At 46.8% G+C, this 25,577-nt stretch overlaps 1 protein-coding gene across 1 annotated transcript; it reads left to right on the forward strand.

The window, feature by feature from the left end:
- Positions 1-471: 471 nt before the first annotated feature.
- Positions 472-24,503, forward strand: LOC311143862 (transmembrane protein 50B-like; the record flags this gene model as incomplete). The annotated part of the gene is made up of 5 exons (XM_084179736.1): positions 472-636; positions 19,586-19,785; positions 19,910-19,941; positions 22,485-22,542; positions 24,443-24,503. Exons 1-5 carry the CDS (start codon positions 538-540, stop codon positions 24,501-24,503), a joined length of 450 nt encoding a protein of 149 aa, XP_084035862.1. The 5' UTR covers positions 472-537.
- Between the last annotated feature and the right edge of the window lie 1,074 nt (positions 24,504-25,577).

The following is a 25,577-nucleotide window of genomic DNA, read 5'->3' on the forward strand; positions in this document are numbered from 1 at the left end:
GCCCAGATTCCTTGCTAAAGAGCCCAAGGGATACATCTGATTCTGAAAGGATTGGATCGTGGATAGGCAAACATTGTGTAGAAAGTTCCACCTAGACTAAAGGGCATGGTGACCTAGACCTAGCTAGGTCAAGTGTAGGAGCTTGAGGTACATTTGGAGTTAATTATTGTCTTTCTAGATTGATTGAAAGGCCAAACCCAGAGGGTCAAGTGCACATAACCAGCACTACTGCCTAATCTGTGTCAGTGGCAACAGCCTGAGGACACCAGCGGGACCGGGCATGACCCTTACCTACCTGGTTGACCAGAGACCACAGCAGGTTACACCACATGGACCTGAGGAACATCAAATCAAATTTTATTTGTCCCATATACGTGTTTAGCAGATGTTATAGCGGATGTAGCGAAATGCTTGTGTTTCTAGCTCCGACAGTTTAGTAATATCTAACAAGTAATATCTTAACAATTTCACAACATATAAATAAGAGAGTGACTGAGAACACAGCAGGTTAGACCACAGGTGTTGGAAGGCCTGAAGATGGCTGGGTTCCTGGACAATTTCCGCATGCAGGAGTGTGAGTGCGTTGAATGGGGGGAGAGGAGGAATACTGTGGCATCCATCGTTACCGGAGTTCTGGTGAGTGATGGAGCAAGGAAGTTTGTGTGTGTGTGTGTGTGTGTGTGTATATGAGAGCGAGAGAGAGACTACAGATCCTGGCAATAAAACAACAATATAATTAAATAGTAAAGACATGCTGGTGCCCAGGCAACTCTTTTGACATGAAATCTGCCTCTGAACATTGAAATAAGATTTTTTTCACTTTTAAATGTACAGCTAACTGCCAAAATACAGGAAATATTTGTGTAAATGAGTGATACAAAGTATATTGAAAGCAGGTATTTCCACAGAGGTGTGGTTACTGAGTTAATTAAGCAATTGACATCCTATCATGCTTAGGGTAATGTATAAAAACGGCCAATTATTTTTGTTGCCATGTCTAGAAGAAGAGATCTCGGTGACTTTGAAAGCGGGGTCTCATAGGGGGTGTAATTAAAGGATGTGTGTGTCACCAATCTCAACCCAATTGAACACTTATGGGAGTTTCCGGAGCCACACCTTAGACAGCGTTTTCCACCACCATCAACAAAACACCAAATGATGGAATTTCTCGTGGAAGAATGGTGTCGCATCCCTCCAATAGAGTTCCAGACACTTGTAGAATCTATACCCAGGTTGCATTGAAGCTGTTCTGGTGGCTCGTGGTGGCCCAACGCCCTGTTAAGACACTTTATGTTGGTGTTTCCTTTATTTTGGCAGTTGTCAAACAAAAATCAATGATTTTAAAAACGTTTAAAAAAAACTACATACAACTCTATGCACAAGGACTACTTTTATAGCCATCTCTATAAAATCTGTTTTATTTCTTGCCTGATTCCGTTGAGTTTTTCCCCAAATTCCGTTTCTCCATTTGTTTTTTTCAGGGTTTCCGTTTATAATTTTTTGCTCTCAGTCACACTATATAAATTGAAAAACAACAATGTGATGTTTTTAAGTCCACGTCAATGGTTAAACCACATCAGGAGACCACTTTGGAGATCTGGGAAAAAGTCGTAAGAACTTTGGGTGTAGTTAAGCCTTTAATTCAATTGCGCACCAGCCAGAGACCATTGTCTGGTTAGCAATGTACACTATAAATACAAAAGTATGTGGACACCCCTTCAAATTAGTGGATTCAGCCACACCCGTTGCTGACAGGTGTATAAAATCGAGCACACAGACATGCAATCTCCATAGACACACATTGGCAGTAGAATGGTCTTACTGAAGAGCTCAGTGACTTTCAACATGGCACCGTCATAGGATGCCACTTTTCCAACAAGTCAGTTTGTCAAATTTCTGCCCTGCTAGAGCTGCCCCGGTCAACTATTTGCTGTTATTGTGAAGTGGAAACGTCTAGGAGCATCAACGGTAAAAATTGGTGGAGGAGGAATAATGGTCTGAGGCTGTTGTTCATGGTTTGGGCTAGGCCCCTTAGTTCCAGTAAAGGGAAATCTTAATGCTACAGAATACAATGACATTCTAGACGATTCTGGGCTTCCACCTTTGTGGCAACAGTTTGGGGAAGTCCCTTTCCTGTTTCAGCATGACATTGCCCCTGTGCACAAAGCGAGGTCCATACAGAAATGGTTTGTCGAGATCGGTGTGGAAGAACTTGACTGGCCTGCACAGAGCCCTGACCTCAATCCCATCGAACACCTTTGGGATGAATTGGAACGCCGACTGCGAGCCAGGCCTAATCGCCCAACTTCAGTGTCCGACCTCACTAATGCTCTTGTGGCTGAATGGGAGCAAGTCCCCGCAGCAGTGTTCCAACATCTAGTGGAAAGCCTTCCCAGAAGAGTGGAGGCTGTTATAGCAGCAAAGAGGGGACCAACTCCATATTAATGCCCATGATTTTGGAATAAGAGGTTTGACAAGCAGGTGTCCACATACTTTTGGTCATGTAGGTCCCTTCTTTATTTTCTCTCCAAAACTCTTGAGCGTGCCGTCTTTAGCCAACTCTCTTGCTATCTCTCTCAGAATGACCTTCTTGATCTAAACCAGTCAGGTTTCAAGACTGGTCATTCAACTGAGACTGCTCTTTGTGTCACGGAGGCTCTCCGCACTGCTAAAGCTAACTCTCTCTCCTCTGCTCTTATCCTTCTAGACCTATCTGCTGCCTTTGATACTGTGAACCATCAGATCCTCCTCTCCACCCTCTACGAGTTGGGCATCTCCGGCGCTGCTCACTCTTGGATTGCGTCCTACCTGACAGGTCGCTCCTACCAGGTGGCGTGGCGAGAATCTGTCTCTGCACCACGTGCTCTCACCACTGGTGTTCCCCAGTGGCTCGGTCATATCCTCACATGGTCTCTCCTATCATTGCTATGCAGAAGACACACAATTAATTTTCTCCTTTCCCCCTTCTGATAACCAGGTGGCGAATCGCATCTCTGCATGTCTGGCAGACATATCAGTGTGGATGTCGGATCACCACCTCAAGCTGAACCTCCGGGGAAGGACTGCTCGCTCCATGATCTCGCCATCACAGTTGACAACTCCATTGTGTCCTCCTCCCAGAGTGCAAAGAACCTTGGCGTGACCCTGGACAACACCCTGTCGTTCTCCGCTAACATCAAGGCGGTGATCCGATCCTGCAGGTTCATGCTCTACAACATTCGCAGAGTACGACCCTACCTTACACAGGAAGCGGCACAGGTCCTAATCCAGGCATTTATCATCTCCCGTCTGGATTACTGCAACTCGCTGTTGGCTGGGCTCCCTGCCTGTGCCATTAAACCCCTACAACTTATCCAGAACGCTGCAGCCCGTCTGGTGTTCAACCTTCCCAAATTCTCTCATGTCACCCCCGCTCCTCCGCACACTCCACTGGCTTCCAGTTGAGGCTCGCATCTACTACAAGACCATGGTGCTTGCCTACGGAGCTGCGAGGGGAACGGCACCTCCTTACCTTCAGGCTCTGATCAGACCCTACACCCAAACGAGGGCACTACGTTCATCCACCTCTGGTCTGCTAAATGACGTAAATGTAAATCTACTGTATCTGTAGTACGTATGTGATTGCATAGTTTGCTAAACAAATGGCCGCTGGATTGATACCAAATCGTGGTATTAATTCTGCCAGGAAGGCATAGGCTACTTTTGTAGTTAACATTTAATCTAAAAGGTTTTTGGGAACCTTTCCATCTACCAGAAGACGGTTGTCATTACATTAGCATCATCGCTAAAGGCTACACAAAGTGGTAGACAAACGCACACACCCACATTCCTGAGCCGTTGCCTCTTCTGAAAGTTGACGACTCAATTTGACCCCCTCAACAATATACCATGAGGATTTTTTCCCCCCACTCTAAAGCACCAGGATGCTACTAGCTTTCTGTGTCTTTGCATCACACAGTGCTACTCATTTCCTCATTTTACAAAAGGCTAATTTATTAACTACAATGCCTTCAGATAGTATTCACACCCCTTGACTGTTTCCAGATTTTGTTGCAGTCTGAATTTTAAAATGTATTACATTTAGATTTTGTGTCACTGATCTACACACACAATAGCCCATAATGTCAAAGTGGAATTATGTTTTTAGAAATGTTTATAAATTAATTAAAAAGTGAAAAGCTGAAATGTCTTGAGTCAATAAGTATTCAACCCTTTTGTTATGGCAGAAAAAGTTTGGGAAGCAATGATCTAGATAATGGGGCGGCAGGTAGCTTAGTGGTTAAGAGCGTTGTGCCAGTAACCGAATGGTCGCTGGTTCTAATCCCCGAGCCGACTAGGTGAAAAACCTGTCGATGTGCCCTTGAGCAAGGCACTTAACCCTAATTGCTCCTGTAAGTCGCTCTGGATAAGAGCGTCTGCTAAATGACCAATTTTATAATGATAAGCACAAACACATATGGGCAACCCCATGCTTCAGCCTATTTATTGATAGCTGGTGCTGTAACTGTATTCATACTGAACCGTTCGGTACAGGGACCTCGGCTCGGTCTGCACTGTGAACCCAAATCAATACATACAAATATCTTGACACAATAAAAACACTAGGTCTAAAGGCTGAGTTGTAGGCCTATGCCTCTTGAGGAAATCTGAGCTAACAAAAACATTTCAGGCTATTCCATCGTACAAAACTATTGCGTGACTAAGATCTCTAAGGCAACAACGTCTAAATTAATGACAGATTTCTTGAGTTCTCTTAGATCAATTCGGACTATTTTGAGGAAGTGTATGCACACGTTGTAATCAAAATTCTAATATTAATTGGCGCATTTCAAACTGTCCTTTTGTGAGGCGCAGCCGGGAACTAGTTTTGTACGATGTTGATTGATGGGGTCGATAAACCAGAATTCGAAGATCCTCCATCATCTTTTAAATCTCCAGTTTGGGAACATTTTGGCTTCTCAGTAGATTACAACGATGATGGACAGAGGGTTGTGTATAAAACATTAACAGTATGTCGCCACGCTCAACGAGAATAGCCTATGCAGCTGCCAACACCTCATATGTCGACACACGTACACCGACATCACCCCAGTATACCGGAGCAAAACGGAAATGCAAAGAAACAACATAATCTCCCCTCTGCATTCAAGCATTCGAAGGCAGCTCATTCTGACCAGGCCAAAGAAATTACTAGCGCGATAGGTAGGCTATGCGGATATCCGCCCATTCACGGTGGTTGAGAATGGTGGGGTTGGTTGGAATGGTTCGGGCACACTGCAATTGTTTTGGAGGCAAGCCGAAGTTCGGAGCTGAAGTATACGCCCCTTCGTCGGTGATTGGTCAACAATAGGGATTCTTCAATCAAGTATTTCTTTGTCATCCGAGAGACTAGTTTTCATGCACATTTTATCGTTGAAAAATACTGCACCAAAAATCTTACATTTACATCATTTAGCAGACGCTCTTATCCAGAGCGACTTACAAATTGGCTTAGATGTAACATTGCACAACTAAGATCTCTAAGGCAAAAACGTCTAAATTAATGGCAGATTTCTTGAGTTATCTTAGATCAATTCTGACTATTTTGAGGAAGTGTATACTGGCTACGGCGTCTCAAGATGGACAAACAGTACTATTGCCACTTTTTTCCCCGCGTTTTTCAAGCGAACGTAGTTTAACGGAGTATGCGAGAACACTCGTTCGGCTAGGCGCCAGCCGAACTGAAGCATGCGGACTCCTTTTCTTAACAGTGACAGCCCATCACATTACCCCAGAGTGTGAGATGTACTGTGCTACAGACACGCCCCCTTTTTATGAGAGTCGTCGTCATTTTCTATGACATCATGGCGGTCCGCAAACAAACATTTAAGGTGCTGGAGATCAATCATGGTCTGCCTAATTCTGTACTACTAAGTACTAACTTAAAATAAAAACCCTCCCAAGCACCCCAACCCATTAAACTTTATCTATATCATGCTGAAACAATCCACCCTTAGGATTGTTCAGCATGTCTACAACCATTTCAACAGTAACATCTGTTACCCCCAATAACTATTTTGCCTTATCCACAATAACCTTCAACCTGGCATTTCTGCTTTCCACAACCTGAGTAGTGTTGATAACCTTACCAATGAAAGCTATGAAATTTACTTTATTCACTATCAAAGGGTACTTTGACAAAGCACATTCATGAGCGCAACATTTCTGAACAGGTCTCGAAACCATACCAGGACCAGCAGAAACATCAGCCCCAACAGTAGGTCCACTTAGTACAGGAACATCCATGGAAGCTCCATCATTCCACACTTTAGTTCCACCATTCTGTTTTACAGCCTATGCATACGATACATCATGACTCATTCTATATCTCTGAGCCTTTCTCTGCACCTGGTATCCATCAAATGCTGCACTATGCCCCCCCCCCCACAATTACAATAAAAAGCATGAGCACCCCAACAGTATCACACCTCCTCCATGCTTCACGATGGGAACCACACATGCAGAGGTCGTCTCTTCACCTACTCTGCGTCTCACAAAGACACGACGGCTGGAACCAAAAATCTCAAATTTGGACTCATCAGAACCAAGGACACATTTCCACCGGTCTAATGTGCATTGCTCGTGTTTCTTGGCCCAAGCAAATCTCTTCTTATTATTGGTGTCCTTTAGTAGTGGTTTCTTTGCAGGAATTGGACCATGAAGGCCTGAGTCACGCAGTCTCCTCTGAACAGTTGATGTTGAGATGTGTCTGTTACTTGAACTCTGTGAATCATTTATTAGAGCTGCAATCTGAGGTGCAGTTATACTAATGAACTTATCCTCTGCAGCAGAGGTAACGCTGGGTCTTCCTTTCCTGTGGCGGTCCTCATGAGAGCCAGTTTCATCATAGCGCTTGATGGTTTTTGCGACTGACCTTCATGTCTTAATGTAATGATGGACTGTCGTTTCTCTTTGCTTATTTGAGCTCTTCTTGCCATAATATGGAATTGGTATTTTACCAAATAGGCTATCTTCTGTATACCACCCCTACCTTGTCACAACACAACTGATTGGCTCAAACGCAATAAGAAGGAAAGAAATTCCACAAATTCACTTTTAACAAGGCACACCTGTTAATTGAAATGCATTCCAGGTGACTACCTCATGAAGCTGGTTGAGAGAATGCCAAGAATGTGCAAAGCTGTTTCGGCCGAGGCTGCCTCTCTCCCTTGTTCGGGCAGGCTTCGGCGTTCGTTGTCTCCGGAATACTAGCTGCCACCGTTGTATGTTTCATGTTCGTTTGCTTTTGTCTGTTTGTTGTCACACCTGTTCTCGTTTAGCGTAATTAGTGTTCTATAAGTTTCTCGTTGTGTTTGTCTAGTGTTGTGTGTTATTGATTTTGGTCAGTCGTGTGTAGGGCTTCATTCTTGTATTTCGCTCGGTTGAGCTTCCCTCCACTGCGTTGGAGTATTACGCACCTGTTTTGTGCGCTTTTGTTTTGTGCGCCTTCGTGCGTATTTCGCCTTCGGGCAAGAGTTGTCCTATTTCCGTGTTTGGCGATTACTAAAGTCTGTTGGACTATCCGTCGGTGTCCTGCGTTTGATTCCACCACTGCACCCACCTACAGCACGCGTTGACAGCTGTCATTAAGGCAAAGGGTGGCTATTTGAAGAATCTCAAATATAACATATATTTTGATTTGTTTAACACTTTTTTGGTTACTACATGATTCCATATGTGTTATTTCATAGTTTTGATTTCTTCACTATTATTCTACAATGTAGAAAATAGTAAAAAATTAAGAAAAACCCTGGAATGAGTAGGTGTGTCCAAACGTTTGACTGGTACTGTGTGTGTGTGTGTGTATGTGTGTGTGTGTGTGTGTGTGTGTATATGTATACATACATACATACATACATACATACATACATACATACATACAGAGACACACACACACACACACACACACACATTACCTTTCAAAAGTTTGGGGTCACTTAGAAATGTTCTTGTTTTTGAAAGAAAAGCATATTTTTTGTCCATTAAAATAACATCAAATTGATCAGAAATACAGTGTAGACATTGTTAATGTTGTAAATGGCTATTGTAGCTGGAAACTGCTGATTTTTAATGGAATATCTAAATAGGCGTACAGAGGCCCATTATCAGCAACCATCAGTCCTGTGTTCCAATGGCACGTTGTGTTTGCTAATCCAAGTTTATCATTTAAAAAGGCTAATTGATCATTAGAAAACCCTTTTGCAATTATGTTAGCACAGCTGAAAACTGTTGTGCTGATTAAAGAAGCAATAAAACTGGCCTACTTAAGACTAGTTGAGTATCTGGAGCATCAGCAATTGTGGGTTCGATTACATGCTCAAAATGGCCAGAAACAAATAACTTTCTTCTGAAACTCGTCAGTCTATTCTTGTTCTGAGAAATGAAGGCTATTCCATGTGAGAAATTGCCAAGAAACTGAAGATCTCGTACAACGCTGTGTACTACTCCCTTCACAGAACAGCGTAAACTGGCTCTAACCAGAATAGAAAGAGGAGTGGGAGGCCCCCAGTGCACAACTGAGCAAGAGGACAAATACATTAGAGTGTCTAGTTTTGAGAAACAGGCGCCTTCTGTACTTCTCCAGGCTAAACATTCTCAAACCTCAGCGGCACTGATAGGCTTTCACTACGGGACATTAAAAACTGTAATATCTTATGTTTCACCGAGACGTGGCTGAACGACGACACGGATAATATAGAGCTGGCTGGGTTTTCCATCGCATCGGCAGGACAGAGCAGCTACGTCTGGTAAGATGAGGGTCTATTTGTCAATAACAGCTGGTGCGCGATGTCTAATATTAAAGAAGTCTGAGGTAGAGTACCTCATGATAAGCTGTAGGCCACACTATCTACCAAGAGAGTTCTCATCTATATTATTCGTAGCCGTCTATTTACCACCACAAACCAATGCTGGCATTAAGACCGCACTCAAAGAGCTGTATAAGGCCATAAGTAAACAAGAAAATGCTCATCCAGAAGCGGCGTTCCCAGTGGCAGGGGACTTTAATGCAGACAAACTTCAATCCGTTTTAACTCATTTCTACCAGCATGTCACATGTGCAACCAGAGGAAAAAAAACTCTAGACCACCTTTACTCCACACACAGAGACGCATACAAAGCTCTCCCTCGCCCTCCATTTGTCAAATCTGACCATCATTTTTTCCTCCTGATTCCTGCTTACAAGCAAAAACTAAAGCAGGAAGTACCAGTGACTCGCTCAATACGGAAGTGGTCAGATGACACAGATGCTACGCTACAGGACTGTTTTGCTAGCACAGACTGGAATATGTTCCGTGATTCATCCAATGGCATTGAGGAGTATACCACCTCAGTCACCGGCTTCATCAGTAAGTGCATCGACTCCAGAACCATCCCCTTGCGAGGATAACAACACAGAGGCTTTTTCTAAAATGATTTATGAGATTGGAGAACACATTGAATATACAGAATCTTTCCAGATCCTTGATATCCTTAGTCTGCGCTTATGGACTACCCTCTTCAATTCAAACGATATGCGATATGCAACTTTTCAGGGAAGTTAGGAACCAATATACACAAGCAGTCAGGAAAGCAAAGGCAAACTTTTTCAAACAGAAATTTGCATCCTGTAGCACTAACTCCAAAAAGTTTTGGGACACTGTAAAGTCCATGGAGAATAAGAGCACTTCCTCCCAGTTGCCCACTGCACTGAGGCTAGGAAACACTATCACCACTGATAAATCTACAATAATCGAGAATTTCAACAAGCATTTTGCTACAGCTGGCCATGCTTTCCATCTGGCTACCACTACCCCGGCCACCAACTCTGCACCCTCCGCTGAAACTTGCCCATGCCCCCCCCGCTTCTCCTTCACACAAATTCAGACAGCTGACGTTTTGAAAGAGCTGCAAAATCTGGACCCCTACAAATCAGCTGGGCTAGACAATCTGGACCCTTTCTTTCTAAAACTAGCCGCCGAAATTGTCGCAACCCCTATTACTAGTCTGTTCAACCTCTCTTTCATAACGTCTGAGATCCCCAGAGATTGGAAAGCTGCCGCGGTCATCCCCCTCTTCAAAGGGGGTGACACTCTAGATCCAAACTGCTACAGACCTATATCCATCCTGCCCTGCCTTTCGAAAGTATTTGAAAGCCAAGTTAACAAACAGATCACCGACCATTTCGAATACCACCGTACCTTCTCCGCTATGCAATCCGGTTTCCGAGCTGGTCATGGGTGCACTTCAGCCACGCTCAAGGTCCTAAACGATATTATAACCGCGATTGATAATAGACAGTACTGTGCAGCCGTCTTCATCGACCTGGCCAAGGCTTTCGACTCTGTCAACCACCGCATTCTTATTGGCAGACTAAATAGCCTTGGTTTCTCAAATGACTGCCTCGCCTGGTTCACCAACTACTTCTCAGATAGAGTTCAGTGTGTCAAATCGGAGGGCCTGTTGTCTGGACCTATGGCAGTATCTATGGGGGTGCCACAGGGTTCAATTCTTGGGCCGACACTTTTCTCCGTGTATATCAATGATGTCGCTCTTGCTGCTGGTGACTCTCAGATCCACCTCTACGCAGACGACACCATTTTGTATACATCTGGCCCTTCATTGGACACTGTGTTAACAAACCTCCAAACGAGCTTCAATGCCATACAACACTCCTTCAGTAGCCTCCAACTGCTCTTAAACACTAGTAAAACTAAATGCATGCTTTTCAATCGAACGCTGCTGGCACCCGCCCACCCGACTAGAATCACCACTATTGACGGGTCTGACCTAGAGTATGTGGACAACTACAAATACCTAGGTGTCTGGTTAGACTGTAAACTCTCCTTCCAGACTCACATAAAGAATCTCCAATCCAAAGTTAAATCTAGAATCGGCTTCCTATTTCGCAACAAAGCCTCCTTCACTCATGCTGCCAAACATGCCCTCGTAAAACTGACTATCCTACCGATCCTTGACTTCGGCGATGTCATTTACAAAATAGCCTCCAACACTCTACTCAGCAAATTGGATGTAGTCTATCACAGTGCCATCCGTTTTGTCTCCAAAGCCCCATACGCTACCCACCACTGTGACCTGTACGCTCTTGTTGGCTGGTCCTCACTACATGTTCGTCGTCAAACCCACTGGCTCCAGGCCATCTATAAATCACTGCTAGGCAAATCCCCGCCTTATCTTAGCTCATTGGTCACCATAGCAGCACCCACCCGTAGTCTGCGCTCCAGCAGGTATATCTCACTGGTCATTCCCAAAGCCAACACCTCCTTTGGCCGCCATTCCTTCCAGTTCTCTGCTGCCAATGACTGGAACGAATTGCAAAAATCTCTGAAGCTGGAGACTCTTATCTCCCTCACTAACTTTAAGCATCAGTTGTCAGAGCACCTTACCGATCACTGCACCTGTACACAGCCCATCTGAAATTAGCCCACCCAACTACCTCATCCCTATATTGTTATTTATTTTGCTCTTTTGCACCCCAGTATCTCTATTTGCACATAATCTCTTGCACATCTAGCATTCCAGTGTTAATACTATTGTAATTATTTTGCACTATAGCCTATTTATTGCCTTACCTCCATAACTTGCTACATTTGCACACACTGTATATATATTTTCTGTTGTATTTTTGACTTTATGTTTTTTACCCCATATGTAACTCTGTGTTGTTTTTATCGCACTGCTTTGCTTTATCTTGGCCAGGTCGCAGTTGTAAATGAGAACTTGTTCTCAACTGGCTTACCTGGTTAAATAAAGGTGAAATAAAAAATAAATAAAAACCACATGTTTTCAATGGGCTTTAAGTCCGGAGACAGATGGCCATTGCAAACTGTTGATTTTGTGGTCAATTAACCTTTTTTTTGTGGATTGTGATGTGTGCTTGGGGTTGTCGTCTTGCTGGAATATCCACTTGCGACCAAGTTTCTTGGTTAAAATGTCCTGGTACTTGGTAAAGTTCATGATTCTGTTGATCTTTAACGAGGGCCCTACGACCAGTGGAATCAAAATAGCCCCATAACATCAAAGATCCACCACCATATTTTACAGTAGGGATTAGGTATTTTCTACATATGCATAGTTTTTTTCGAAGGCCAAACCCACCACTGGTATGCATGGCCAAAGACCTCTGTTTTTTGTGTCATATTACCATAGCACCGGTTCCAAGTGAAAATGCCATTTAGCAAACTCCAGGCGCTGCTATGGTCAGATGACATGAAAACAGAGGTCTTTGGCCACACCCACCAATGGTCAGTTTGGCCTTCGAAAGAACAATGCATATGCAGAAAATACCTAATAATAATTGGACCAATTTATCACTAAATTCACCAGAAACAACCATTTTACAGCAATTGTTAAAAAAAAAAAAAAATCCCCTGGGGGGAAATGCCCCCATGTGTTGAACCCAGAACCCATATATTTTAAAGTGAAAAATCTGAGTCTCAGCATCACTCTGTTACCATGGAATTGCCCAGACGTGACAATCTTGTCACAGAGCAATCAAAGCAAAGTGACCATTGATTGTAAAGACAGAGAGACTTTAAAAGCCATTCTGTCGCACAGCTTGAGTTCTTTTGGTTCTTGTTTTCAATCTCAATCATCAGAAGTGGATAGGTAATGACCTCCTCTGTCAGGGGTGCTGAAGGTGGGTGTGGTGCATGAATCAAGCGCAGGACGCAGAGGCTCAGTCCAAAAGACTTTAGTGCAATATTCACGTAGAGAAATAAGCACAATAAGCCCGAAGGCGAAATCACGGCGCACACAGGCGTCAAATAAACGGCGCACTAACATGTGCGAAAAACCTCTCCAAAACACTGGAGGGAAGTAAGTAGCTCCAACACGAAAACATAAGAGCAATCACACACAAAGACAAACACAACCAACGAGAACTAAATAGGACACTAACAAGACACAGGTGTACAACATCAAGACAAAACCAAACGAACATGAAACATAGATCGGTGGTAGCTAGTACTCCGGGGACGACGACCGCCGAAGCCTGCCCGAACCAGGAGGAGGAGGAGGGCGCGCGGGATGGTCCCGGTGGAACTCCGACAGGAGAGATGGGTCTAGGATGTCCCTCCGCGGCACCCAGCACCGCTCCTCCGGGCCGTACCCCTCCCACTCCACAAGATACTGGAGACCCCCCATCCGGCGTCTGGAGTCCAAGATGGACCGAACGGTGTACGCCGGAGCCCCCTCGATGTCCAGTGGGGGCGGAGGAGTCTCTCCTATCTCATTGTCCTGGAGTGGACCAGCTACCACCGGCCTGAGAAGAGACACATGGAACGAGGGGTTAATATTCTTATACTCAACAGGTAGATGTAACCTATAACACACCTCGTTCAATCTTCTCAGGACTTTAAAGGGCCCCACAAACCGCCGACCCAGCTTCCGGCAGGGCAGGCGGAGGGGTAGGTTTCTGGTAGAGAGCCAGACTCGATCTCCGGGTGCGTACACCGGCCCCTCACTGCGGTGGAGATCGGTGCTCGCCTTGTGACGAAGGACGGCCCGCTGCAGGTGGACGTGGGCAGCGTTCCACGTCTCTTCCGAGCGCCTCATCCAATCATCCACCGCAGGGGCCTCGATCTGGCTCTGCTGCCACGGTGCCAGAACCGGCTGGTAACCTAATACACATTGGAAGGGGGTTAGGTTGGTAGAGGAGTGGCGGAGAGAGTTCTGGGCCATCTCGGCCCAGGGAATGTACCGTGCCCACTCCTCAGGCCGGTCCTGGCAATACGACCTCAGAAGCCTACCCACATCCTGGTTGACACGTTCTACCTGCCCCTTACTCTCCGGGTGGTACCCTGAGGTAAGGCTAACCGAGACCCCCAAACGCTCCATGAACGCTCTCCAAACACGGGAGGTAAACTGGGGGCCTCGATCAGACACTATATCCTCGGGCACCCCGTAATGCCGGAAGACGTGGGTAAATAGGGCCTCAGCGGTCTGTAGGGCAGTAGGAAGACCCGACATAGGGAGAAGACGACAGGCCTTAGAGAACCGGTCCACAACGACCAGGATGGTGGTATTCCCCTGAGAGAGGGGAAGGTCTGTCACAAAATCCACCGAGAGGTGGGACCATGGTCGTTGTGGAACGGGCAGGGGTTGTAACTTACCCCTGGGCAGATGTCGGGGCGCCTTACACTGGGCGCACACCGAGCAGGAGGAGACATAAACCCTCACATCCCTAGCCAAAGTAGGCCACCAGTATTTAGTGCTAAGGCAATGCACTGTCCGGCCAATACCCGGATGTCCAGAGGAGGGGGACGTGTGAGCCCAGTAAATGAGTCGATCCCGAATCTCGAGCGGAACGTACTTCCGACCCTCAGGACACTGTGGAGGGCTGGGGTCGGTACGCAACGCTCGCTCGATTTCGGCATCGACCTCCCACACCACCGGTGCCACAAGGCAAGACTCCGGTAGTATGGGAGTAGGCTCAACGGACCTCTCCTCCGTGTCATACCGCCGGGACAGCGCATCTGCCTTACCATTCTGGGACCCAGGGATGTACGTGATTTTAAATACGAACCTGGTGAGAAACATACTCCATCGAGCCTGGCGAGGGTTCAGTCTCCTCGCTGCCCGGATGTACTCCAGGTTCCGATGGTCAGTCAAAATGAGGAAAGGGTGTTGAGCCCCCTCAAGCCAATGCCTCCACACCTTAAGGGCTTGAACTACAGCTAACAGCTCCCTGTCCCCAACGTCATAGTTACGCTCCGCCGGGCTGAGCTTTTTAGAGTAAAAAGCACAGGGGCGGAGTTTAGGTGGCGTGCCGGACCGTTGAGAGAGAACGGCCCCTATACCTGCCTCAGACGCGTCCACCTCGACCTGAAAGGGTAATGCGGGGTCCGGATGCGCCAGCACCGGAGCCGACGTAAACAGGTCCTTCAGTCTCCCAAAGGCCCTGTCCGCCTCAGCTGACCACTGCAGGCGCACCGGACCCCCTTTCAGAAGGGACGTGATGGGAGATGCCACCTGTCCAAAACCCCGGATAAACCTCCGGTAGTAATTCGCAAAGCCCAAGAACTGCTGCACCTCTTTTACAGTGGTTGGGGTTTGCCAATTTCGCACAGCGGACACACGATCCACCTCCATTCTCACCCCTGACGCGGACAACCGATAACCCAAAAAGGAGACCGACTCCTGGAAAAACAGACATTTCTCTGCCTTGACATATAGGTCGTGCTCCAACAGCCTCCTCAATACACGACGCACCAGGGTTACATGCTCGGCTCGGGTAGACGAGTACACCAGAATATCATCAATGTACACGACCACCCCTTGTCCCTGCATATCCCGGAAAATGTCATCTACGAAGGATTGGAAGACTGATGGAGCATTCATCAACCCATATGGCATGACAAGATACTCGAAATGACCTGACGTGGTACTAAACGCTGTCTTCCATTCATCGCCCTCCCTAATGCGCACCAAGTTATACGCGCTCCTGAGATCCAATTTTGTGAAAAACCGCGCTCCATGCAATGACTCCGTCATGGTCGCAATCAGAGGGAGTGGATAACTGTACTTCACAGTAATCTGATTGAGACCACGGTAATCAATGCACGGGCGCAACCCTCCATCTTTCTTCTTCACAAAAAAGAAGCTCGAGGAGGCGGGAGAAGTGGAGGGCCGAATGTATCCCTGTATCAAAGATTCGGCTATGTAAGTCTCCATAGCTTTTCTCTCCTCTTGAGACAAAGGATACACATGGCTCCGTGGGAGCGCTGCTCCTGCCTGGAGATCAATCGCACAATCCCCCTGTCTATGAGGAGGCAACTGCGTCGCCCTAGTTTTACTAAACACGAGAGCTAAATCCCCATATTCAGGCGGAATGTGCAGTGCGGGCACTTGGTTTGGACTTTCCACCGAAGTCGCCCCCACGGAAACAACCAGACATCGCCCCTCGCACTGAGCAGACCACCCATCGAGAGCCCTCTGTTGCCACGAAATAGCAGGGTTATGGGTGCTTAACCAGGGAATTCCCAGCACCACTGGGTACGCAGGAGAGTCGATCAGATACAGCTGTATAGTCTCTTCATGACCCCCCTGCGCACACATCCTAAGTGGCGCTGTGATCTCCCTAATCAACCCCGACCCCAACGGGCGGCTATCTAAGGCATGAACGGGAAAAGGTTTGTCAACAGGTAGGAGAGGGATCCCTAAATCTAAACAAAACTTCCGATCAACAAAATTCCCAGCTGCGCCTGAATCTACTAGCGCCTTATGCTGGGAATGAGGTGCAACCTGTGGAAAACAAACAGGTATACAAAAGTGCGCAACAGAAAGCTCTGGGTAAGTGGGACGTCTACTCACCTGGGAGGTCCCCCCAGTGCGTGGCCTGTTGTCTTCTCCCCCGGAGAACCCTCCCCAGCACCTGGCCGCAGTGTGCCCTCCACGACCGCACTTGGTGCAGGAGACAGGCCCCCTCGGGCTCCTCCTTCTCCTTTCTCTAGCGCCGGCACCCCCGAGCTCCATAGGGCTCGGCTCGGAGGTGCCGGAGGGCGGAATGGACGGACCCCCCTCGGGACGTCCACGGGTGGCCAGCAGGGTGTCCAGACGGATGGACATATCGACCAACTGGTCGAAGGTAAGATGGGTATCCCTGCAGGCCAACTCACGTTGAACGTCCTCCCGTAGGCTACATCGAAAATGGTCGATGAGGGCCCGTTCATTCCACCCTGCGTCCGCCGCTAGAGTCCGGAACTCTAGAGCAAACGCCTGTGCGCTCCTCCTCCCCTGTCTCAGGTGGACTAGACGCTCCCCCGCCGCTTTGCCCTCAGGTGGATGGTCGAACACGGCCTTGAAGCGACGGGAGAACTCGGCGTAGGAGATGGTATTGGCGTCCATCTTCCTCCACTCAGCGTTAGCCCACTCCAACGCCTTGCCCGTGAGACAGGAGATGAGGGCGGAAACGCTCTCGTGTCCCGAGGGCACCGGGTGTACAGTGGCCAGGTAGAGCTCCACCTGCAGGAGGAACCCCTGACACCCGGCAGCTGTTCCGTCATACGCCCTCGGGAGCGAGAGCCGAATCCTCCTGGGTTCCGGACCTGGGACTGGTGGACCGGCCGATGGGGTTGGCAGGGTAGGTGGAGGTGTGGGTACCCCGCTGGCCTCCCATCGGTGCAAGGTGTTGATGACGTCCTGTAGAGCGGTCCCCAGTTGTCGTATCTGGTCATCTTGCCCACGGACATGCTCCTCGAGCGACTCAGGCGTAACTGCAGATCCTGCTGATTCCATTCTGGTGTGTGATTCTGTCAGGGGTGCTGAAGGTGGGTGTGGTGCATGAATCAAGCGCAGGACGCAGAGGCTCAGTCCAAAAGACTTTAGTGCAATATTCACGTAGAGAAATAAGCACAATAAGCCCGAAGGCGAAATCACGGCGCACACAGGCGTCAAATAAACGGCGCACTAACATGTGCGAAAAACCTCTCCAAAACACTGGAGGGAAGTAAGTAGCTCCAACACGAAAACAGAAGAGCAATCACACACAAAGACAAACACAACCAACGAGAACTAAATAGGACACTAACGAGGACTAACAAGACACAGGTGTACAACATCAAAACCAAACGAACATGAAACATAGATCGGTGGTAGCTAGTACTCCGGGGACGACGATCGCCGAAGCCTGCCCGAACCAGGAGGAGGAGCAGCCTCGGCCGAAACCGTGACATCCTCCATGGATTATGCAGCTCTGTTCTTTCTCCTCTGCTGGGTGTCATTCGGTTAGCGGTCGACACTTCACCCCATAGAGTGCCAGAGACGTGCTGCTCATTCCAAAATACCTTCAGGCAATTGCAAATCGACTTTCAATTGCAAATTGCTTTCACTCCTTCAACGTTTTTCTCAGTCTGAGCTCAATTTAATTTCCTGCTCTCACTTCCATTGGAGGCTAAAGATTGAGCAGGATATTGCATGGGGAGAGCACAAGGTGCAGTGACTTTGTATAATAATATGCCATTTAGCAGACGCTTTTATCCAAAGCGACTTACAGTCATGCGTGCATAATTATTTTTTATTTTTTTGTATGGGTGGTCCCGGGGATCGAACCCACTACCTTGGCGCTATAAGCGCCGTGCTCTACCAGCTGAGCTACAGAGGACCACATTTGTAAGGCTGGTCTCCCCTGAGGCAATTTAGCTCAGACCTGCAGTCTCTCTATCTCAATTTCAATTTAAGGGGCTTTATTGGCATGGGAAATATGTGTTTACATTGCCAAAGCAAGTGAAATAGATAATAAACAAAAGTGAATTAAACAATAAACTAAATGAACAGTAAACATTACACTCACAAAAGCTCCAAAAGCCATTTCAAATATCATTATGTGCAAATAGTTAAAGTACAAAAGGGAAAATAAATTAACATAAATATGGGTTGTATTTACAATGGTGTTTGTTTTTCACTGGTTGCCCTTTTCTTGTGGCAACAGGTAACAAATCTTGCTGCTGCACATTTTGTGGGCAGTGTGCACATAGCCTGTCTTCTGTTGAGAGCCAGGTCTGCCTATGGCGGCCTTTCTCAATAACAAGGCTATGCTCACTGAGTCTGTACATATAGTCTAATTCTGCTCTGCATGCATTATTTGGTGTTTTACGTTGAACACAGAGGATGTTTTTGCTGAATTCTGCATGCAGAATCTCAATTTGGTGTTTGTCCCATTTTGTGAATTCTTCGTTGGTGAGCGGACCCCAGACCTCACAACCATAAAGGGCAATGGGTTCTATAACTGATTCAAGTATTTTTAGCCAGATCCTAATTGGTATGTAGAATTTTATGTTCCTTTTGTTGGCATAGAAGGCCCTTCTTGCCTTGTCTCTCAGATCGTTCACAGCTTTGTGGAAGTTACCTGTGGCGCTGATGTTTAGGCCGAGGTATGTATCGTTTTTTGTGTGCTCTAGGGCAACGGTGTCTAGATGGAATTTGTATTTGTGGTCCTGGTCAACTGGACCTTTTTTGGAACGCCATTAATTTTGTCTTACTGAGATCTACTGTTAGGGCCCAGGTCTGACAGAATCTGTGCAGAATATCTAGGTGCTGCTGTAGGCCCTCCTTGGTTGGGGACAGAAGAGCTCAAATAATATCATAAAAAATCTGTCTGTCAGAGGGACGTGGCAGGATGACAACTTTAACAAAGGGAATATTTAGTGAAAAAGATCAAAACCGTCAAGACAGCCTACAGTACAGAATGCATAATGTCATTGTTCATTTTAGGCTGCGTTAATTAATTTGTTTTCTTTTAATGTACTTATTTGATGCAGCCTAAGTTGTTAGATTCAATTGAATAACTGAACAACGCTACAAACCTACATTGTTTAGTTGGTACCCCTCTCCCTATGAACTAACTTGATTCTCTCTCTCTCTCTCTCTCTCTCTCTCTCTCTCTCTCTCTCTCTCTCTCTCTCTCTCTCTCTCTCTCTCTCTGTCTCTCTGTCTCTCTCTCTCTCTCTGTCTCTCTCTCTCTGTCTCTCTCTCTCTCTCTCTGTCTCTGTCTCTCTCTGTCTCTCTCTGTCTCTCTCTGTCTCTCTCTCTCTCGCTATCTCTTTCTCTGTTTTTCACTGGTTGGTGGATCATGATAGATGCAGCGGTGTCCTGCCCAACCCAAGAGGAGATGAACCATGCCTTCCACACGTGTGGAGTCTTCTCCACCATTGCCTTCTTCATGTGCGCAACACACACAGACACACACACACACACACACACACACACGTGCAGAAGGTGTCAGTACCGACCAGGGCAGGCACCCATACAGTGTGTTTTTTTTGGTGTGTTTTTCCAGGATCAATGCAGTATCTAATAGCCAGGGAGGGCTGCATTGGCAGGACAGGTTGGTTGTTGTTATTTTAAGTCGTGTGTCTCTGCTGTGACTCTGCAGGAGCTCGTTCATTGGTTTCATGATGATGTTTGGTTCCATCTGGATCCTGTTAGGAGGATATGTGGTTCCTGGATATGTTAGGAGGATATGAGTCTGATAGCTTTCGATTTCGCTCTCCCTCTCTTTCTACGTGGTTCTTTCATAGTCCAGCTGAAATTACATCCTTCCTTTTCCGGATACATGTGTGTCAGTGTCAGTACATGTTGGCTGGCCACAGTACTGCTGACTCTAATGGCTGGTAGTGATACGTTTATTCCCCGTTATCTGATGGACTGACGCGACACAACCTCATCATTCTGACGCAACACAGCCTCACCATTCTGACACAACCTCATCATTCTGACACAACCTCATCATTCTGACACAACCTCACCATTCTGACACAACCTCATCATTCTGACACAGCCTCACCATTCTGACACAACCTCATCATTCTGACACAACCTCACCATTCTGACACAACCTCACCATTCTGACACAACCTCACCATTCTGACACAACCTCATCATTCTGACACAACCTCACCATTCTGACACAACCTCATCATTCTGACACAACCTCACCATTCTGACACAGCCTCATCATTCTGACACAACCTCACCATTCTGACACAACCTCATCATTCTGACACAACCTCACCATTCTGACACAGCCTCACCATTCTGACACAACCTCATCATTCTGACACAACCTCATCATTCTGACACAACCTCATCATTCTGACACAACCTCATCATTCTGACACAACCTCATCATTCTGACACAACCTCACCATTCTGACACAACCTCATCATTCTGACACACCTCATCATTCTGACACAACCTCATCATTCTGACACAACCTCACCATTCTGACACAACCTCATCATTCTGACACAACCTCATCATTCTGACACAGATGGTTTGGCTCCTTCCATATTACCCCCCTCTAAGATCATCAGCTAGAAACCTATTGGATGGTTGGTTTCATTCACTCTGGATGGTTGGTTTCAATCACCATGAATGTCTCACTATTTTACAGTCTCCTCCTTACACTCTGCAGTCCCCAGATATATACAGTGCAGTTCTCCACTACTTCTACCTCAGTATTCCACATCAGTCACCAGTCACTGTCTTTCCTGACTATCCTTTCTATTGACTCATCACTCCTCCTGTTCAGTCTCTCTCCTGAACACTGCACCCCCTCATTACTCCTCCTGTTCAGTCTCTCTCCTGAACACTGCACCCCCTCCTGTTCAGTCTCTCTCCTGAACACTGCACCCCCTCCTGTTCAGTCTCTCTCCTGAACACTGCAACCCCTCATTACTCCTCCTGTTCAGTCTCTCTCCTGAACACTGCACCCCCTCATTACTCCCCCTGTTCAGTCTCTCTCCTGAACACTGCACCCCCTCCTGTTCAGTCTCTCTCCTGAACACTGCAACCCCTCATTACTCCTCCTGTTCAGTCTCTCTCCTGAACACTGCACCCCCTCATTACTCCTCCTGTTCAGTCTCTCTCTTGAACACTGCACCCCCTCATTACTCCTCCTGTTCAGTCTCTCTCCTGAACACTGCAACCCCTCATTATCTCCTGTTCACCCTGTTGGGACAGAATAGAACAGGGCCTCACTCTTTCATTAGTTCAGCTAGTGGAGGTAGTAGAGGTGGTGGAGGTAGTAGTAGAGGTAGTAGTGGAGGTAGAGGTGGTGGTGGTGGAGGTCGTAGTGGAGGTGTTGGTGGTAGTAGTAGTAGTAGTAGTAGTAGTAGTGGAGGTAGTAGTAGAGGTGGTGTGGTGGAGGTAGTAGTGGAGGTAGATGTGGAGGTAGTAGTGGAGGTATGTAGAGGTGGAGGTAGTAGTGGTGGATGTAGTAGTGGTGGTGGTGGTGGAGGTATTAGTGGAGGTAGTGGTGGTGGTAGTAGTAGAGGTGGAGGTAGTAGTAGTGGTGGAGGTGGTAGTAGTAGAGGTGTTGGTGGTAGTAGTAGTAGTAGTGGAGGTGTTGGTGGAGGTAGTAGTGGAGGTAGTAGTAGTGGAGGTAGTAGTAGTAGTGGTGGTGGTGGAGGTAGTAGTGGAGGTAGTAGTAGTGGTGGAGGTAGTAGTGGAGGTATGTGGAGGTAGTAGTAGTGGAGGTAGTAGTAGTAGTGGTGGTGGTGGAGGTAGTAGTGGATGTAGTAGTTGAGGTGGTGGAGGTAGTAGTGGAGGTGGTGGAGGTTGAAGTGGAGGTAGTATACTCTATATTTAAGACCTCTTCACCTCCATATTGCTTTTAGTAAGATGGGAGGCTGAGATCCTCCCCTGCTCTTGATTTAGTGATTTGACTAGGTATTTCTTTCAAGGTTTTTCTAGGATCAACATAATATTTAAAAAGAAATAGCATGCATGGCTACTTCTGGTAATAGCATATACCAGAGCCACGTCAGATGTAGTGGTGGAGGTAGTGGTGTAGCACACTCCGCAGTGCCTGGGTTGAAATGGGTTTCCCACTGTTATGTCCTGTCCATCTCTCTTCTTCTTCTGCCCAGTTCTTGTGTTTTTATGATGTTCCCTTTCCTGCTGTGATGTTTTTAAACCAACTCCCCCTCCCCCTTTGTCTTTGTAGAGAGAGATGTGTATCCAGGACTGGCAGTGTTCTTTCAGAATGCTTTGATATTTTTCAGGTAAGTACACAACCTGTTAAAATATGGTGACGAGTGTAATTTCATGTACCTGGTCTGCTGTTGCGTATCACTCTGTTGTCAGGCAGGAGGAAACCAAGAAATTAGAGTAACTCAACTGAACAAAAATATAAACGCAACATGCAACAATTTCAACGATTTTACTGAGTTACAGTTCATATAAAGGAAATCAGTCAATTGAAATACATTCATTAGGCCCTAATCTATGGATTTTACATGACTGGGAATACAGATATGCATCTGTTGGTCACAGATACCTTCAAAAAAAGGTAGGGGCGTGGATCAGAAAACCAGTCAGTACCTGGTCTGCCCACCATTCTCCTCATGCAGCGTGACACATCTCCTTCACATAGAGTTGATCAGGCTGTTGATTGTGGCCTGTGGAATGTTGTCCCACTCCTCTTCAATGGCTGTGCGACGTTGCTGGATATTGGCGGGAACTGGAACACGCTGTCGTACAAGTCGATTCAGAGCATCCCAAATATGCTCAATGAGTGACATGTCTGGTGAGTGGAAGAACTGGGACATTTTCATCTTCCAGGAATTGTGTACAGATCCTTGCGACATGTGGCCGTGCATTATCATGCTGAAACATGAGGTGATGGAGCTGAATGAATGGCACAACAATGGGCCTCAGGATCTCGTCACGGTGTCTCTGTGCATTCAAATTGCCATCGATAAAATGCAATTGTGTTCGTTGTCTGTAGCTTATGCCTGCCCATACCATAACCCCACCACTACCATGGGGCACTCTGTTCACAACGTTGACATCAGCAAACCGCTCGCCCACACAACGCCATACACACTGTCTGCCATCTGCCCGGTACAGTTGAAACCGAGATTCATCCATGAAGAGCACACTTCTCCAGTGTGCCAGTGGCCATCGAAGGTGAGTATTTGCCCACTGAAGTCGATTACGACACCAAACTGCAGTCAGGTCAAGACCCTGGTGAGGACGACGAGCACGCTGATGAGCTTCTCTGAGACGGTTTCTGACAGTTTGTGTAGAAATCCTTCGGTTGTGCTAACCCACAGTTTCATCAGCTGTCCGGGTGGTTGGTGTCAGACGATCCCGCAGGTGAAGAAGCCGGATGTGAAGGTCCTGGGCTGGCGTGGTTACACGTGGTCTGCGTTTGTGAGGCCTGTTGGACGTACAGCCAAATTCTCTAAAATGACGTTGGATGCGGCTTATGGTAGAGAAATTAACATTCAATTATCTGGCAACAGCTCTGGTGGACATTCCTTCAGTCAGCATGCCAATTACACGCTCCTTCAAAACATGAGACATCTGTGGCATTATGTGCAAAACTGCACATTTTAGAGTGGCCTTTTATTGTCTCCAGCACAAGGTGCACATGTGGAATGATCAAATTTGTTTAATCAGCTTCTTGATATGCCACACCTGTCAGGTGGATGGATTATCTTGTCCAAGGAGAAATGCTCACTAACAGGGATGTAAACAAATTTGTGCACAAAATTTGAGAGAAATTAGCTTTTTGTGTATATGGAAAATTTCGGACGTCTTTTATTTAAGCTCATGAAACATGCGACCAACACTTTACATGTTGTTTTTATTTGTGTTCAGTACAGCTCCTTTCATTAGGATGCAAGATCAGTAATGTACGCCATTTAACAGACACTTCTATCCAAAGCCACTTACATTCATGCGTAAGTCATTATGTATGGGTTGTCCCGGGAATCAAACCCTCTACCCTGGTGTTGTAGGAGCCATGCTCTATCAACGGAGCTACAGAGGACCACAGTGCAAAACCATTGTCCAAAACTACCGTTCCACAATTACTGCAGATATATCATGGGGCAATTTGTGAAAGTACAATGTGGAAAATCTTACGTTGCTCCCTTTTTGTTTTGTTTTTTATAGCACGCTGATCTACAAGTTTGGACGAACCGAGGATCTGTGGGCTTTAGAACTCCCTGTATAGTACATCCCTAGCCCCATCTGCCCAACAGACAGGGGTCCTACCCTTGTTTTTACCAGAGTCGAGGCCAACCCGTTAATATCATTCAGCTCTCATCTACAATGTTCAATATACACTACATGACCAAAGGTGTATGTGGACACCTGCTCGTCGAACATCTTATTCCAAAATCATGGGCATTAATATGGAGTTGGTCCCGCCCTTGCTGCTATAACAGCCTCCACTCTTCTGGGAAGGCTTTCCACTAGATGTTGGAATATTGCTGCGGGGACTTGCTTCCATTCAGCCACAAGAGCATTAGTGAGGTCGGGCACTGATGTTGGGAGATTAGGCCTGGCTCGCAGTCGGCGTTCCAATTCATCCCAAAGGTGTTCGATGGGGTTGAGGTCAGGGCTCTGTGCAGCCCAGTCAAGTTCTTCCACACCGATCTCGGCAAACCATTTCTGTATGGACCTCGGTTTGTGCACAGGGTCATTGTCATGCTGAAACAGGAAAGGGACTTCCCCAAACTGTTGCCACAAAGGTGGAAGCCCAGAATCGTCTAGAATGTCATTGTATGCTGTAGCGTTAAGATTTCCCTTCACTGGAACTAAGGGGTCTAGCCCAAACCATGAAAAACAGCCCCAGACCATTATTATTCATCCACCAAACTTTACAGTTGGCGCTATGCATTGGGCGCTATGCATTTCAACAAACTATCATGGTCCAAACACACCAAGACAGTCGTGAAGAGGGCACGACAAAGCCTATTCCCCCTCAGGAGAGGTTTGGCATGGGTCCTCAGATCCTCAAAAAGTTATACAGCTGCACCATCGAGAGCATCCTGACTGGTTGCATCACCGCCTGGTATGGCAACTGCTCGGCCTCCGACCGCAAGGCACTACAGAGGGTAGTGCGTACGGCCCAGTACATCACTGGGGCCAAGCTTCCTGCCATCCAGGACCTCTATACCAGGCGGTGTCAGAGGAAGGCCCTAAAAATTGTCAAAGACTCCAGCCACCCTAGTCATAGACTGTTCTCTCTGCTACCGCACGGCAAGCGGTACCGTAGTGCCAAGTCTATAGCCTCCCTACGGTT

This window comes from Coregonus lavaretus (genome assembly GCF_964263955.1).
Source record: "Coregonus lavaretus genome assembly, chromosome: 16".
Classification (NCBI taxonomy): domain Eukaryota; kingdom Metazoa; phylum Chordata; class Actinopteri; order Salmoniformes; family Salmonidae; genus Coregonus; species Coregonus lavaretus.